We start from the raw sequence: 18,273 nt of genomic DNA, 5'->3' as shown, positions 1-18,273 counted from the left end.
TCATATTGCAGTTTATACGCTTACTTAGCTAACAAATTATCAAAAGTGGCTGCAGCAAATCTGAGGCCAGGTTGCAGCATGCAAATACAGGTCTGTTTCTGGATCTCCAGCCAAAATGAGCATTTGGGGCTCGGCTCAATAAATAAGGACAGGGCATGCAGCCATGGCTGTTGTATTTTTCTTAATAATAGAAGTAGCTCAAATCCATAAGAGTTAATAGACAGAGTTAAAAGCATAATCAGAAGTTCTAATTAGATTTTTCAGCATATGTGACACTTTTTCATACAGGTGAATAAAAGTTGCTTCTGAACAATGTTTTCAAATAGCCCCAATTCAACCAGTTTATTTAGAACTGCAGCCTTCATTGGGATACATATTACACTATAAAGTTTAGCATTTATGACAGTGAATATATAATTCCCTTGGCTTTATAGAACAGCCTCAGTCCAGCGATGAAAAGGCAACATTTGGCCTTCATCATGGGACAGGGTGATGTCAGGTGGATGATGCGGCACAATCGTCTAGCCCACTGCATCAAACTGGAGCTCTCCTATTGGCTGATGGGGACATTGGGATGCTGCGCTGTGTGTCACGTCATCTGACCAGCAGCACGTTGATCTATCTCACCGGCTCAACACTCGCTCTAGAAATGAAGCAAGTGCAGATTTAGAGAGGAATCACAGCGACAAGAGACTGAAGACTGGACGCCGGTGAAGTAACAACAACAGACCATCTCTGCCCGCATCTGCAGCTCACCATGAGGGAAATCGTTCACATCCAGGCTGGACAGTGTGGTAATCAGATTGGGGCGAAGGTATGAATATTACCATTAATTTTGGAAGTGAGATAATTAACGTGATTTAAATGCGTAACCTGCCATGAGTTAATTCCTGGGATGTTGAATACTTTTTCGAATCATTCAATTCCACTTTTTGGTCCTTTCATGTGCAGCATGTATAAATACTGTTCAGATATCATTAATTGTTTATATATGTGCAGGGTCCGGCCGGGCAGTGCAGTGATGGTGCTCCCGCTGCTACGTGTCATTTTGTCACCAGACAGATGCGCAGTTACTAAAAGCAGGCCTGACGCACGCGCTTTAACCCGTTGTTTTACCATGTTATGTTGCACCATAACCACAACAATTGAAGTTCATATGATTGTGTGTGTCCCATGATAGTTCTGGGAGGTGATAAGTGATGAGCATGGCATCGACCCCACCGGTAGTTACCAAGGTGACAGTGACCTGCAGCTGGAGAGGATAAATGTATACTACAACGAGGCATCAGGTAAAATAAGTTGGTTTTAAATAAACCACATGTTTGCATCAGACTAATAATATACATAAAGCTTTGTTTCCATAACTCATATTCGTGCATGACCTTATGCTACATAGACCTAATTTGAATGCCACAGTGTGCCAATGTCACTAATTTAGCTGCAAGGGGAAAGTAGGTCCCACTATGAGTGCAGAGAAAATTAGGCCAGTGAATCTGCTAAAATATCTCTCTCCCTCTCTTTGTCTTTCTCTATAGGGAGCACAGGTACGTGCATTCTCTGTATAGCTGACCCCGAGCCCTCTGTGCCTTGGTCCCATACCTCAGTATCTGATTTATTCATGTGCATGTTCAAGGTCATTGCGTGTCATTTCTCACAGCTGCTCTGCATTGAAGTAAACAAAAAACGAGGTTCAGTCATCATGCAGCTCTGTGTGAGCTTGTGAGTGTCAGAGAAGGGCAAGTCAGTGCAGATCTCATTCCATGTGTAGGAAGGGGTTGGTCCTTCATTGTCATTGAAAACACCTAATGTTGACTAGCACTACCCTGTTTTCTAGCAGCAAGCTTTATTGATCCTTTGTTTTCACATCACATGCTGGCATTAGACTACTGGGTCACTATTGAATGACAATTGATTGAGCATCACATGCATTATATTCTCCTTACATAATGAAGAGGATGGACTTCCAGACAAAGCATCATTAAAACATACACAGAAAATAAGCAAAAATAAATCAGTGGTAGGGGTAAGAAAGACGTCACCTTTGATTGAATAGACTCTGCAGAACTCAGCACTCTGCTCCACGGGTCCAGAATAAGAAGTGCAGCATACTGTAGCAGTTTGCCTGCAATAACGCTTACAGTTGACAAGGGAGGGAAGTAAAGTTAAACAAACAAACAAACAAAAGAAAGCACCATGCAATCGAATCCAGCTTGATGGAGAGCTTATAGTATACATCCAACAAAAGGTTGTTGACTAAAAAGATAACATAAGCCAACAGAACTGCTGCATTAAAATTCCTTTAGATCGTTATGCTTACTTTGAAAGAAATCGTTTTTTAAAATACTGTCATGTTTTTGCAATAGTTAACCACAAATGTTCTGACCGATTGAGACTGTTGATATATAACTCCACCCTTCCATCCATTACCTCTATGTTCCGTCCAAAGGCAGCAAATATGTCCCTCGTGCCATTCTGGTGGATCTGGAGCCAGGAACCATGGATTCGGTTCGCTCCGGGCCATTTGGACAGCTATTCAGGCCTGACAACTTTATCTTTGGTGAGTGGACGATAATAGACAGTGTCACCACTCACTCTGAATCAACTGCACAAACAAAAAGTGTGTGTGTCAGCAGCCACTGTCATATCCTGTCAAGCTTTGCTTAGTGTCACCTGCTAGCACTGTACAACAATATTATTTACAGCATGTAGCTTCTGCAGCATCTCAGCAATGTGCCAGTTTTGTGATGCATTGCCCATGTGCAGCTGAGTAAGGGCTTAGACAGCTCTAATGGTGACTCAGTGAAAAATAAATCTACAAGGAGATGATGCTGCAGTGCTGCTCACATGTAGGGGCCAATAAACTGCAACACAGGAGGACTCTCCATTATATATGTTTAAGTTAATCAGATCTCAATAGAGCTAAAGAGCTAATTTATTAATGATTACACTGCTTTAATCATGTAACAACTTAACGCATCTGAGTGCCTGTTTCAAACTTATACTTTACAAAAATGTAGATGAATATATTAACATATATAAAAAATGGCCTTAATAATCGTTAAAACACATCTAGCAATAGTTGATACTGTAGATTATAAGTAAGGCATTAGAAAACATAATGGTTGCAAGGTTGTAAATAAAAGAGTGTCTATCTAAAGCGGCTGTCAGGCTGTCCTTAGGAATACTGTTGCTATGAGCTAAATAGTAACATGACAATTTAAACATGTAGATATGATGTTTAACATGTTCACCATGTAGTTAAGCCTATAAGGATATTACAATTCCAAATAGGCACTTAATACAAAGTACAGCTGGGCTGATGGGAATGTATTGAGAAAATTCAAAATGTTATCTTATGATGGCGGCGCTACACAAAGTTAGGCGATATTCTTCTGAAAGGGGGCAGGGGTCAATCATTAAGATCCATCCTTTGGGTATCATTAATGTTTGTACACAATGTTATGGCAATTCATCAATAAAGACAAGTGTCAACATCCAACATCCAACAATCCAATGATTTGTCTTTAAACATTGCATGCATCATGCAGGTCAAAGTGGAGCAGGAAATAACTGGGCCAAGGGTCACTACACCGAGGGTGCTGAGCTGATGGACTCGGTACTGGACGTGGTGAGAAAGGAGTCCGAGAACTGTGACTGCCTGCAGGGCTTTCAGCTCACCCACTCCCTGGGTGGAGGCACAGGTTCAGGTATGGGTACGCTGCTCATCAGTAAGATCCGTGAGGAGTACCCTGACCGCATCATGAACACCTTCAGCGTCATGCCTTCCCCAAAGGTGTCCGACACTGTGGTGGAGCCCTACAACGCCACTCTCTCCGTCCACCAGCTAGTGGAGAACACGGATGAGACCTTCAGCATTGACAATGAGGCCCTGTACGATATTTGTTTCCGCACCCTGAAGCTGACCACACCTACCTACGGAGACCTCAACCACCTGGTGTCGGCCACCATGAGTGGGGTGACCACCTGTTTGCGCTTCCCTGGCCAACTCAACGCTGACCTCCGTAAGCTAGCTGTCAACATGGTGCCATTTCCTCGCTTGCATTTCTTCATGCCAGGCTTTGCACCCCTCACTAGCAGGGGCAGTCAGCAGTATCGCGCCCTCTCCGTGCCAGAGCTCACACAGCAAATGTTCGATGCTAAGAACATGATGGCAGCCTGTGACCCTCGTCACGGACGCTACCTCACAGTGGCAGCCATCTTCCGCGGTCGTATGTCAATGAAAGAAGTGGATGAGCAGATGTTGAGTGTACAGAACAAGAACAGCAGCTACTTCGTTGAATGGATTCCCAACAATGTCAAGACCGCTGTTTGCGACATCCCACCCCGTGGTCTCAAGATGTCCGCCACCTTCATTGGCAACAGCACAGCCATCCAGGAGCTGTTCAGGAGGATCTCTGAGCAGTTCACTGCCATGTTCCGCCGCAAGGCCTTCCTCCACTGGTACACCGGCGAGGGAATGGATGAGATGGAGTTCACTGAGGCTGAGAGCAACATGAATGACCTGGTGTCTGAGTACCAGCAGTACCAGGATGCGACGGCTGATGAGATGGGCGAGTATGAAGAAGATGAAATAGAGGACGAGGAAGAGGTCCGTCATGATGTTCGCCACTGATTGTAAAACACTAACATGACATTGAGTGAAAAAATCCCTTATAAATATGAATTGTTGTTGGACAGCGCAGTGAGATCATATAAGGTACTTGAGAGATGCAGGTGTACAAATACAAATTGCAGTGTGCAGATCACAATAAAATATAGCTATTAAGCTTAAAATAATATTGCATAAACGTATGGCTTATTCTGACAAAAATCATGAGTGGTGCTAGAAACAAAGAAAACGTGCAAGTACTATCATAATAGGTTTTAGTCACGCTTTGCCAGTTTTAAAAAATAAGTACAGTCTTGTTCTCAAACACAGTTTTGTAACATACTCCAACGTGCATTCACTGTTCAAGTCTCCAATAAAGTTCAAGTCCTGTCAATACTTGTAGTCTTTTTATTTAATATGTGCAAAAATAAGGGCAAACATAACTTTGCATTTATTGCTAAATATTTCCTTGTTTTAGGTGTTTCGTGTTAGTCTAATATTTTAACCATAAAACTCTATAGTATTCATAAGACGTCCTTTTCTTAAGGGATGATGGTATTCTATATATTTTATTTGTCAATAAATACCATTAAACTTAAAACCAGCACACAATCTAATGCTACACGTACTATAAAGTATTATATGTTTAGCTATATCTGCCTGTAGATTATTAATTTGTGCCAAAGACAACAATTGTTGTCTAGAAACTATTAAAAACCCATCAATAAACTGCAAAGACCAGATGACCTGCTCCATCATAACAATACACCTGGGCAATGTTGTTTATTTTGAGTTCACATAAACAGTCTTAGTGCAGTAAACAGTACAGAGCCTATCTTTTTGAGAAAATAACTTTTTAAAGATTGAGGAAAATATATGTGATTGTGAAAAGGTTGCCTTTTCACCTGGTTCCTGTTCCCCAACATTAACAGTGTTAATACTTTTAATTATCAGTTTGCTTGACTGGGATGATGCAATACAGAAGACAAGTCCAAACATGTTTCCCCATAACTTCCTGTTGTAGGGAGGATCAGTAACCTGTTATAGAGAGGATCAGTCATAGTTCTTCAGTTGATAAAATGTTATATATGGTGTGCTCATCTGTATGTACTGATTGCCAAAAATGAATTATGATGTCAGAAGTAACTTAAATATCTTGTATTTATGGTGGGTTCATTACTTTATTACTATTTTGGATGATTACTAAGTTCAGCTCACCCTATCCTAACATGGGCAGTGAGGTGTGGCTGAGAAGGTGAAATGTTATTCATCTTAGAAAGGAAGGGGTGTTGGCAGATTACTATGAGGTTGCTGTTTTGTTTTGCTTAGGGTATTTTTGCTTGAGAATATTTAAGTGTTATTCCCGAAATACATTTTTGCTACTTTCTTCGCAAAACTCCTGCTTTTCAACCTGTTTTTTCTTCATCCCTTTTCATGGTTTGGTGGTGCAAAACCACCTAATTTGGCCAGTATAGTATGTGGTGCCAGTACAACAGAATCAGCTGTTTAAACATCGAAGGAATGGGCTTGGGGCTCTATGTTAAGTATTAAAGGACAACTGCATTATAGCTTTTGTCTTTTTGGGATTTGTCGGGAATTATAAATATATAGAATTCCCTAGCCCTATCCTTTAATGTACTGGAATGTAAAAGGAACATCGATTAGCAGCCTCATATCAGATCCATTCTGCAGTATATAAAGTGAAGAGATATACGGCTTAACATTTTACCAGAGAGAGTCTTGCTTCATTTGAATTGCCTAAAAGTGTCAAAGCCATTGTAAAATTATTTTTGAAATCTTCACTCCAAGCAGCCAGGGAGGATCCCATAGTGACAGTAAACAAATAAATAGTTACAAAACATTCAGAGTGATGTCAAAACACGTTCTTGAAATGCACACGATGAAAGTGACATGATGAAACTTGTTGATATGAAGATTGGAATCATGGCAAGATACTTTGCCTTTCAAAAAGTTAGAGTAGAAGCTGGCTGTTGAAATACTCTCCAAGGGGTTTGAGGTTTTCAAAACAAAAATGTTACGTCCCTCCACACCCCAGTCATGTCTGTGAAAGCAAGAATGTTCCATTTGACATGTGGTGAAACAGCTTAAAACGACTGATGGCTTTAGCAAAACCAAGAAAAACACGAAGCTGAGTACTTACAATTGTTTGCCCTGGACCCAAGGGAAAAACATTTATCATAATGGGCCTTATTATGTGAAAAAATAAACTAAAAGTAACACATTTTTTTAGAGAAAATGAGGTGCAATAAAATAAATATGGAATTGATTGATTGATTGATCCCAAACTTGCAGAGAAAAAGAGAAAGATCTTTGCTAAGTAGAACTGAGTTACCGCTCTGATTTATTACAAGCTTACACATCAAATACACACAAATAAAAATATGCATGTATGAGTGTTAAACTGTCTGAAAAAACAGAAGTCCCTTTAGAATAGTTTTTACTCTTTAATAGGCAACCTGAAAAGATACATTGTTAACTTTTCCCAACTCAACGGAAAACTCTTTCCTGCTGTATCTTATACTTTACATTTGCCAACAAGGATACATACCTTAGGGACAGTATGCAGCTTGTGCACCATCTAACCAATACCATACGCCCATCTATTGAAAGCATGACTGGTTAACTGACATAAAAACACATTACAATTTAAATTAAAACCTCTCACAGCTCAGCTCTAAGCTCTGGTTAAAAGATGAAAACTACACGCAGGCCTTTCATGCAGCCAAATCTTATTTAAATCAACTCTTAGCCATTTTCAGACTACCTGCATTGTAAATGACCTGGATACAAATCCATGAAGGAGACCTGCTTTTCTACTTTCCCTTCTTTGTTTATGTTAAGCATGACTGAATCCTTTTTAGTCAGCTACAAAGAAACCAGTTGTATTTGTTCTACATATGTAGGTATGCCAATTGTCTACTTGGAAGAGCTTGAAGATATTCTCTTGAAACTCCCCCTCAATGAAGCATTTTACAACGTTTTGTGGTTTAGGTATAAAAGATGACTGCAAATGTGTAAATGGCTTTATATATACATTAAGATGAGCAATTTAAAAATGTAGTATTTATATATATTTTTCAAAAACTTTTAGAAAGAGGACTTTACAATTCTGTTTGAGTGTTTTTAGCGGGTGAAAATCCAAACTCAATGTGTATTAATGATGCCGTTCCTGTTAAAAACGTAATGACGGGAACATTTCAACAGTAAAATAATGTCCCTTAACTAAGGCACTGAGTAATGTAATGTGCAGTTTCCATGCACTTGTTACAACACACACAAACAGGTCAATACAATGGCTTTTTTTAATTCAATTTTATTACGACAGAAGGTGCAAAACTTAAAAAAAGAAGAAACATCCCCATTATCATGACCAATACTGCTTTGATGAAACTATAGCATCTATGGCATTTGTAAATCTATAGCAAGAACAGCAATATCAAACGGCGTCATTTAACCAAATGTTTTCAGTGCTTGGCAAGCTCATCCATTTTACCTATCTACATACCCAACACCCTGTCAACAGCACACAACAACAAATTAAACAATCAAAAGCCTGTCTTAGTTAAGTAAGTATGACACAATATACATTTGATAAAATAGGTCCATCAGCTATTGTACACATTATTTTTGTTAAGATTTGGCACTAAAATCTTTTTTAAGGTCTTTACAATTTAGAAAAACCACATGCTCTGTAGAAATAATACAAATAGTGCAACGATAAAATAGAGAATCTGTGCAGTATTCTCTTTGGTTTATAGTCTGTGTTGACTTCTGTGTGTTGTCTAATGTTAAAAACAGTCTGCTCTCTTTACATTGCCATTCATCATTCACACACTTTTCTCCGGTCTACAGTCAACACAGCCTTATCTATCTCCCAAACAGAGGCCACCCATATAGTATTTGTAGATTAGTTAGTATAACTAACTTCAACAATTTGTAAAAGGTCAGCGACGCATCATGCATGGCTAAAGCTAACTATTACAACATGTAACTATAGCATCTTTATAATTACAACACATAATCAAAATACAGATGTTAGAGAGCGGAATCTAGTGTTCAAAGCATATATAGAAACATGCAAAATTACAGTAGCTACAAAACTTTGTTTTACCTCTGCCTTAGTCCCTCTCTCAGTAGTTGTACCGCTAAATGCTAACAACTTATGGTTTAATTATAGTCATTTCAACTTTCAGTAAGCGACTAAAGTTTAGGATTCTATGAACTTTCTGTGTTGTTATACTCAAGAATAAGTTAAACAGTTTAGATTAACTGTCCCACAGTACATAGTAATCATAGTATAACTGTAGCAATTACTGTACATAACTTTTTGTCAGATGCTGGGATATTTGGATTTTGAAAACGAAATATCTGCATCCTACATAATAACCTTGTGAGACTTGAGGAGCATAAACCAGGGAATTGACATTTAACTGCAATAGGAGATAGGTTAAACACTGCTCCATTTTATATACTTGGCTGTTGCTGCCCTGAAGCTATTTAGTTGTGCACCTGAAATATACACATTGCGTTTATGGCTGTTCTTTGGTGCCTAAATGGTCATTGTTGGAGTTAAGAGAGTTATCACACTTGCTAAGGTTTTTCCTCTGCTGGGTTGAAAGTACAGAAATAAAGACAGAGCCTCCAAATGTCAGAGGGTTTGCCAAATTCTATACTTTACACTAATGTTGACAGAGCCTAATTTTAGCAGGTAGCATACAATAAATCAATCCACTTTTTGGCAACAACAAATATCATTTTAATAGTTTTAGTATGGACAAATTTATTTGATAGCTAACACTGTCATGTAGTCTAGTTAACTAGATAAAGACATACAGTATTGCACTTTTGGTCAAGTAGAGTAAACTATTATTTTACCAGATTTACTACAATTTGTACATCTGTATGTACATATACCCCGGTATAGTTCAGTTTACTCAAATGTACTGGAGTATATTTAAAAAGAAGCATGAAATTAGTGGATATGCTAAAATTAAATATTGGCTGCTTTAAGCTCTTGTATTCGATTCAATATTTCTCTCAGTGACTGAGATCTTCTTACGTTGCACAACCACTTTCTGGCTTCCCTTTGTTTTGGGTGTGGCTTTCAGAGCAGTCTCCTCATTGGACCCTGTAGAGCTGCGAGAATTAGAAGAAAATCTCTGAGTTTGAAACTGCACACCTTGCCCTCTGACCTCCAAACCCTGCCCTGCAGACTCATGTCCTGTCTGAAGAAAGCCCTGGGCTATGTGTGCTCCTTGCACTCCACCTGAGGACGCATTCTCCACCACCAACATTTGTCCGGATCTGGAGAGAGTTCCTTGTGAAATGCCTTGTACTACTTGCCCTGCCATTCCACCCATTCCTACTTGTCTATCCACAAGGACCATACCCTGAGAGCCTTGTAGACCACCAACTTGCATCAGCCCCTGACCTAACCCAACTTGTCCTACTTGACCCACTGCCCCGTGGGTTCCCCCTGTCACAAGCACCATTTGGGGATTGGACTCAACTACATACATGGGCGTGGCGGCATAGTACATAGTGGGCTGCTGTATGAGCATCGTCTGACTGGGAATCATTATCTTGTCTTGGACATGTACAGTGGGAACAGATGCTGAACCCTGGGCTATGTCAGTGACTCGCTCCTCCTGCACAAAAGTGGAGGATTCAGATGCTAAATTAGAGGTGTTGAGAGTGCTGATGTTGACGTGGTCCCTGTCCCTGATTGTTTCTGAGTGAGTGCTTACATGTGTGTGGGTGGAGGGGGAGGGCCAGACAGGAGAAACTGGTCTGGGTGGAGAGACATAAACCCCTGCATCCACTGACTTGCTCACAAAAGTTGACCCATGACAAACCTCAGCCAGGGTTTTAAATGTAGGCCCAAGGTCATTGAGGAACGCAAGGTCATCGTCATTTTCAAGAAGGCTGCAGCAACCTACAGAACCCGCCAGGGACCCCTGACCCTCATAGTTATAGACCAGCAGAGCGTCCTTCCCCTGGGATTGTTGTGCAGCATGGTTGTATTTCTGCAAATAAGAAGATAAGCATTTCATAAGTTTTCGTTATAACAACAACAATCACATTTAAAGTTGTATATTTTAAATGGTATTTTCTAGGTTTTGGGCTGGGGTTTTATGTACTCACACTTGAATAATACTCCTCCAGGTATTGGTTGGACAGAGCCATCCCATCAAAGGCCCAAGCCCCAGCCCCAGCCCCAGCCCCAGCCCCAGCCCCAGCCCCAGCCCCAGCCCCAGCCCCAGCCCCAGCCCCAGCCCCAGCCCCAGAACGAGAGAAACTATGTTCTTGTCCCGTCATCATCCCACCATCAACGTAGTCCATTCCGTTATTATAACGGTTGTACATGTTCTTCTGCATGTTCTCAGATGTCAAGGTGTGACCAGCGCCTAAACCTCCTCCACCAGTCACCCCAGATATGTACATGTTATCTCCAAAGTTGTTGATGTCCTTCATATTCACATGGCTTCCACCATGATCCAATGGTGCAAGCAGATGCAGAACTTCCTGCAAGAAATAATTGAGATCTTGTTAGAGATGCAACATTTAGGCAAATTTGGTTGACACATTTTGTTAAACTAAATATATCTAAACATTGTTTAATTATTGTATATTAATCAAAGCACCTTGTCTTCTCCTTGTCTCTCAGTGTGATATGAGATGAGCTGTTGTTTTGTATCATATGGTATAGCCTTGAAATCTCCAATAGCTGCTGCACCTCCGCACAGGCAGAACAGCAGCAACAGGGGCAGCACTGAAAAATAAACGTTTTACACCATGTCAACAGAAATTCTTATAAGGTAAGATATATAGTAAGTAACTTATAGTAAGTTCAAATAAGGTCCAACCAATTATAATTTATTTACTTTTTAACAGAGGGCTTTAACTCATGTATAGACATAACAAATAATTGTGAAATGCATGGTAGATTCTTGATCTGCCACACTATCTAGTTAGGTATGGCAAACTTGTAGAGTAAAGTTAATGATTGTTATCAAAATAACCAGCCAGAAAAAGAAAGTCAACAAGAAATACTCACACAACAGGAGCAGCAGGCCCAGGAGCATAAGCAGGATACCGGGAGCTCCAAAACCGGCTGCCTTTGAAATACGCTCCCTACAGGTTTTGGTTTTGTCTCCGCAACTGCACACATCTACATCCACCATCTCCACATCAGCACAGGACTTTCCCTGCTGGTCTTTGACCTCCACTGCCACTTTGTAAGAGCCAGGCCACAAGTTGGCATGGTCTCGCAGAATGGATGTCGTTGCTGAAGAAAAAGGAAACTCACATTTTAAAATGTACTGCATGAGTGGGTTTGCTTGTGTCTACAGTTGTTCATTTCTTTATAAAGAAAGATGGACCCTTTTTTAACAACTGACATGAACAGGCTGTAAAAAACAATGCCCCAAAACTAGAAAAAAAAAATGCTTGCCAATTGTCTGTTTAGTAGAGGAAATGAACAAATCAAAGAACTATACAGCATTGAAATGATCATATGCTGGAAAGTCTATAGAATTCTAACATTTTGGAGCCGAAAACTATAGCTGAATATGGAATATGGTGTAAACATGTCCTTTTTATGTAATTATTAAAGAACACTAAAGCCAAATACCTGTTTTACTGTTTTACTTTAGAAGTCGTAATCGTTATCTTACCATTAAGACTCTCCACAGTCCATTTCCCGTCGCTACTCCCCCCAATCACAGTGAACTCAAATGGGGCAGAATTGGGGAATTCGTCTTGGTCTACGGCCGTGACGTAGATCACTTGATCCTCGAGGCACATTGTTTGCGTTGTAGCGATCAGTGTTGGACAATGATCATTAAAGTCCTCCACCTGAATTGCTATGGTCCCCGTAGCTGTTATTGAGGGATTATCTGAAATCCAATGGAAAGAGAGATTAATATTACATTTGCAACATACCACTGGAGAATAGTGTTACATTTTGAAGAACTAACCATCGGTGGTGCATATAATTTCGACATAATATGTCCCATTTTCCAAGAAAGCGGACTCTCTGTCAGGCAGTTTATTCAGCCGGATATCTGCTGTCTTTTCATCAATAATCAACCAGTTGTCATCATCTTTGAGTTTAGCATACCTATACGAAAAACCATATATGTGAGGACAAAAAAACAAGCTATTCATGTAAAACACACACATTTAGAGATATCTTTACATCTGTTCGTCATTCACTTTGTGGCCATACTTTACGTTGGTGGCTGTCTGTAGGGTATCACTGTCAATAGCAGCATAGTTTCCGATGATTTTGTTGATGGAGACGAGAGTTTGGTCCTCAGAGAGAGTCACCACTTTGACACTTGGTTGGAATCGGGGGCCTTCCTTCTCATTGACCACATTGATTTTAACGGGGTAGGCTTTTGAGACTACAGATCCAGACCCAGATCCAGACCCAGCCCCTGTCGCAGAACCCCCAGCCCCTGTCGCAGAACCACTGCCAAAACTGTACGCTGCTTTGTTGGAAACAGCTACTTCCAAGTTAAGCGACTTAATCTCCTCATAGTCCAAAGCCTGCAGATTTGAGGATATTACACAGTTTGTTGGTGAGATTATCTTTTATAGTTAAGTACAGTATACTCCTACTAGGTCAAATGAAACCGTTTACAAATTACTCTCTTACCTTATTGATCATGATAATTCCTTCATTGGTCTTGGAATCAGTAGTGATACTGAAATAGCCGGCCTCATTCCCTGAAATTATTGTGTACATAGCTTCCCAGTTTGCAGTGTTAATCAGATCCTTGTCAAGGGCTTTCATCCTCATCACTTCCATATTGACCTTGTTCTCCTGCACACTCCCTTCATACTGCAAATAAAACACATGCAAACTGTTGCTTTAGAACATTATTAGGAAAAGACAATAACATGTATTAATGTATTGATAAATTATTCACACCTACCGATTCTTTTGCAAGGGTTGGAATATTGTCATTTATGTCCAGAATTTTGACCGAAATTTGTTCACTTCCAATTTTTCCTCCAGCTTGTCCATCCATGTCTGTAGCTGTTATAGTCAATGTATATGTATCTTGTGTCTAAAAAGAAAAGATCAAATATTCAATGCACCAAGTCACATATTATAGTTTTCATTCAAACTTGTTTATGGTGAAAGATACAAACGGTTCATCTCCTACTACTGCTTTACAACTTGAAAGTTCTTCCATAGAAGACAATTGTTTGTACTAGACAACAAAAGAATAATTTCAAGTCAGTAAAAAGCCTCACCTCCCTATCCAGACTGTTCTGTTGAACCATGACCTCTCCAGTCTGAGAGTTGATGAAGAACATCCCAGCTGAGCTGCTCTGCTCCACAATACTGTAGAAAATCCTGGAGTGGATTGTGTTCTTCTGATCAGCATCCGTAGCAATTACTTTCATCACAACAGTACCTAGGAATCACCAAAGGAAATAAATTAAGTATCACATCATTGAGTGCAGGTTAAAGAAAGTTTCCTCTACAAAAATACTGTAGATGACTACCTATTGCGCTCGATTCATTGACATATCCAACTTGTTGTACTTTGATGATCGGTGTGCAGTCATTTTCATCCAAAACAGTAATGTTAAGGTCAATATCCTTTTCAGCTCGGGTCCCGTTAGCGTATTTCGCCATACCTTTCAACTATAAAAAGGAACATTAGAATTGGTTTACCATTTGCGCAATGTACAACTTGATATTATGACTGTAAACTCTTTACATTTTACAAATAGGATTTTTAAGGGCTTTTACACGAAAAAAGGGGGTCTTCTCTCGGTCCAGAATAGAATAGATTTTCACATAGCCATCGGAGTCCACACGAAATACGCCAACAGGTGGCTGGTCAACTCCAGGCCCTGATAGATAATACATTATCCTTGTGTGGTTCTGCTTATCGGATCGAATCTGAAAAAGAAATACACAAACACAAAATGAATCCACCTTAACTTGAAATCTAGACCTTATGATATGCTGTTGTGAAAAATGTTCTAGTTAATTTTTTTAATTAAGATTTTACATATGATCAGCGAATACAAAGAGATCCAATAATTAATTAATGAAACTAGACAGTCTTTAGACGACAGGTGAGTGTTTGTATAAACATCAGACAAAGATGTACTCATATGCACGTTCACACCGGAGTACTTTTCCCGTTTAGTTCCGTTAGTACCCCTTATGTCGCGTTCACACCAACAAAGGTGAAAGTACTTGGTGTGAAAGCGGCAATTGCCGCTTTCACACCAAATACTTTGCCGTACTTAGTGCCCAGCACTTAGTACCCCCATGGAACTAGTACAGATCGCGTTCACGCCAGAATAAATTCCATGAGGGAAGATTACGCAAATGAAGCCGCTGACGTCACTTTTTTTTCTTCTGCTTTGGGTTTATACCATGGATGTATAATAAGAACTGGATACAGCGTGGGAGGCGGGGCCTCATTCATTCCTATGAGAGTTGCTCAATGGCGCATGATGACAAAATGGCCCAACTTTTGAGAGAGCGAAACATCACAGATTACCCGGCATGCCTGAGAAGTACCCGTATATGCACTCATAGAGCATGCGCAACTTTAACCACGCCGCCCAAAAGGCTCGTTCACATTAAGCACGTGAATTTGCGTACACGTAACAGCACCGCGCGTTCATGACAGCATGGTACTGGATTTATATTAACGAGGCGGCAGCTAGCGGCTAGCTAGTAAATTATGCTAAGTTACACATCAATCGTTATGTACTTTTATATTACGCTGACATCAGGATCTAGTGATATCCAAGCAACAGAGCTTAATTTAGCATGATACTTGTGTGGGTTGTACATGAAACCACTTGGTAATATATACAAATGTATATGTTGAAGCCTGTTATGATCAATTGTGAGTTAAAACTTTATCTAAAAAGTAAAGCTGATGATGGATTACTGTGGTGGAGTTAAAATAACAATAGCATATTTATTTTTGAAATGTGATGGAGTAAAAGGATAGTAACTGTGATTATTCATGTTAAGTAGCCCACAAGTAACTAAAACAATTGCAAGTGCAATAAGAAGCTACAGGAACGTTAATCTACGTCGGTAATATTAACTTTATTTAATACAACATTTACGGTACAATATTTACATCATACAGCCCATGTAGTATACTATTTTACAAATGATGAATTACAGCAAACATGTGCAATATATCCATTATTACAGCTCCGTGGGGTGGCAGTAAGGCGATATGGGTCCGTTGTTATTGTGCATCCATGGGTAAAGATAAACGCATGTAGTACTGAACACGTAACATGAACATGCCGGGCAGCGCGGTCCCGTGGGTTAGATGCGCGTTCACAATGCCGAGGGAAATAACTCACAGAATAACGTTATTAGCACATGTTTACAACTTGAGGAACGAATGTTTTTAATAAGGGCTATACAAACGTTCATACTGGGTAGTTTATTTAGTTTTTAAAAAATGATCCAACGAGTTACAGACCACTCTTTCCCAATGTAGCCTAAGTCAATGGGAAAAAGTGTTTCTGGGCCCAGCAACCTAAAGGAAGTGTAGTACCGCCGTTTGACCAGCACGAATATTCTCATCAGACGCCGGCGCACTTCCTGGGGGCTTGGTTTATACTGCCACCCGAAGTTCCCGGCCGGAAGTCCCTGGAGTTGGGAACACCGACACCTCCTCATCACTCCACCGCTCCCATGTTTTTTTTTGTGTTGCCATAAGTTATTCTCTCTCCGTTGTTGCGCGGGGCTAATGCTAATAATGCTAATGCCAGCAAATAAAATCGCGGCTTCACAAAACGTTTCAGAGTTTTACGGGGCGTGGTTTGCAACTCGCCCAGCCAATCCAAATTGGTACTTTTTTCTCACCAGGATAGTACAACCTCTCTAGCAGGTACTAACAATTAAACGGTAAAAGTTCTCGGAACTCTTTTTGGTGTGAACGCAAAATTCCAGGCACTATCGGAACTAAACAGGGAAAGTACGGGGAAAAGTACTCCGGTGTGAATGCGCCTATTGTGTGTCCTACTGTATAATGACTCATGAACATGGGAGTACTGTTGTCACACACACTCAGAGATTAAACTAGGTTTAGCGCATACAAAGGTGACATGAAGGTAAAACTAATGTGGGAAATACCATGACTTAACTTGACGATAGTTAATTATTGTTAGACATGTAAAGTTACTGTGACTACATTCAATAGCTGCAGGGTTGTGAAAACATGTTTGAACAATCATAAATACCTCATTGGGATATTTAGTTTTAGTATAATTATTTAGAAATGAATAACAAAATAGGTTACACACTCTAGCAATACTCTGCAGGGTGGTGTAATCATGGTTCTCCTTCAACTGTCTGGGAGCTATGATCCATTCTCTTTTGTGTCTGCGTAATTCCTGCCCCTTTCCTTCGGCTGACACAGGAACAAGCTGCAGGTGAACAAACGGAGGGAAAACGTGATTAATGTGTACAAAATACATTTAAAAAGTCAAAACTGCATAATATTGTTGCTCCTGGCCGTTACACATATGGCATTAACTTACAAATAATGTATTATCTTGAGAGGTTAGGCTCATTAGGGTTCTTAAAGAAAACACCAAGATGTATCTTAACAGCTAATTGATTATTTCATTGTCAACAGAAAAATATGATCTGTCAATCATCATGTTAAATATATACGGTATGTCATCGTCTCTTAGGAAAACTGTGCATAACTTTACACAACATAATAGGGACTTGGTAATATCATTTAAAAAAAAATCAACATCTTATTTGCCTCAAGACTTCTTGTACGTAAAAAATCATCAGGGGTAATCGATGAGCGACAACGTCTTGATCAATAGCCTACCGTATTTGCCAGACCAAGTTATGGTTAGTTATTGTAGGAAATAAACAATAACGGTTCCGTGAACTCCTAGCATTGTTCACCAGTGTCCATGGAGAAAGCGCATTTTAACAGCAAAGCCGTTGTTTTTACTTGAACTACCTGAACAAATGTATCTAAACGCTAAAATCCCACCAGAGAACAGCCACACCCGTGTTAAACCCGGTACACACCCGATAATGGATATGTGAACAATGTAAAGCGCCTATTACATTGTTTACTTACAGTCAGGAAGAACACCAGCAGAATAAAAATGCTGCATTTCAGCAGTGTAGCCATCGCCTTCAGAAATATAAACTCCGTTAATCCTCTCCTCGAAGTTAAATCTTGTCAATTTGACTCTCCGTGGTCTGGCGTTGGTTTCGTTCAGACTTTGACCCTCCGGAGGGGAGGAAGAACTTTTACAGCGAGAGGCAGTTCCTCTCCATTTGATTGCTCACAGTTGCTGATAACAGGCGGAGAAAGGGGGAGGTTATATCCACGGTGAGCTGTAATATGCATGTGCAGTCTATTGTCTTCAGAACAAAAGAGTGGACTGAGAGGAAATCCTACCAGAATCGGAAAAATATGTGTCCAAAACTGCTTTTATTATGAATCTGAAGTGGTTATTTTTTAGATAGGCCTAATGCTTGTTTTTTTTAATTAAAAAATCATATAGGCCTACAATAAATGTCCACCTTGACTTTGCAGTGTGGGATTATCATGTGATTAAATCTACTTTTTCATATTTCTGATTTTGATGGTGAT

General features: G+C 39.9%; 2 protein-coding genes across 3 annotated transcripts; one reads left to right on the top strand and one right to left on the bottom strand.

Moving 5' to 3' along the window:
- Positions 1-598: 598 nt before the first annotated feature.
- On the top strand, positions 599-5,005 carry LOC117558353 (tubulin beta-2A chain). Of its 2 annotated transcripts, XM_034234484.1 has the most exons (5): positions 601-814; positions 1,181-1,289; positions 1,536-1,544; positions 2,447-2,557; positions 3,549-5,005. In XM_034234484.1, exons 1-5 carry the CDS (start codon positions 758-760, stop codon positions 4,631-4,633), a joined length of 1,371 nt encoding a protein of 456 aa, XP_034090375.1. In that variant the 5' UTR covers positions 601-757; the 3' UTR covers positions 4,634-5,005. The 2 variants fall into 2 exon arrangements, with proteins under 2 accessions (XP_034090376.1, XP_034090375.1); XM_034234485.1 differs by lacking the exon at positions 1,536-1,544 and having other exon boundaries at positions 599-814.
- A 2,922-nt stretch (positions 5,006-7,927) lies between these two features.
- On the bottom strand, positions 7,928-17,976 carry LOC117558352 (desmoglein-1-alpha-like). The gene is made up of 14 exons (XM_034234482.1): positions 17,752-17,976; positions 16,949-17,071; positions 14,403-14,555; positions 14,153-14,294; positions 13,898-14,061; positions 13,573-13,707; positions 13,293-13,478; positions 12,861-13,183; positions 12,610-12,752; positions 12,307-12,528; positions 11,688-11,918; positions 11,275-11,402; positions 10,775-11,155; positions 7,928-10,656 (listed from the first exon to the last, which is right to left on the bottom strand). Exons 1-14 carry the CDS (start codon positions 17,803-17,805, stop codon positions 9,637-9,639), a joined length of 3,405 nt encoding a protein of 1,134 aa, XP_034090373.1. The 5' UTR covers positions 17,806-17,976; the 3' UTR covers positions 7,928-9,636.
- Positions 17,977-18,273: the final 297 nt, after the last annotated feature.

The sequence above is a fragment of the Gymnodraco acuticeps genome, unplaced genomic scaffold, assembly GCF_902827175.1.
Source record: "Gymnodraco acuticeps unplaced genomic scaffold, fGymAcu1.1, whole genome shotgun sequence".
Lineage (NCBI taxonomy): Eukaryota > Metazoa > Chordata > Actinopteri > Perciformes > Bathydraconidae > Gymnodraco > Gymnodraco acuticeps.
This window is presented reverse-complemented; position numbering and strand designations above follow the sequence as displayed.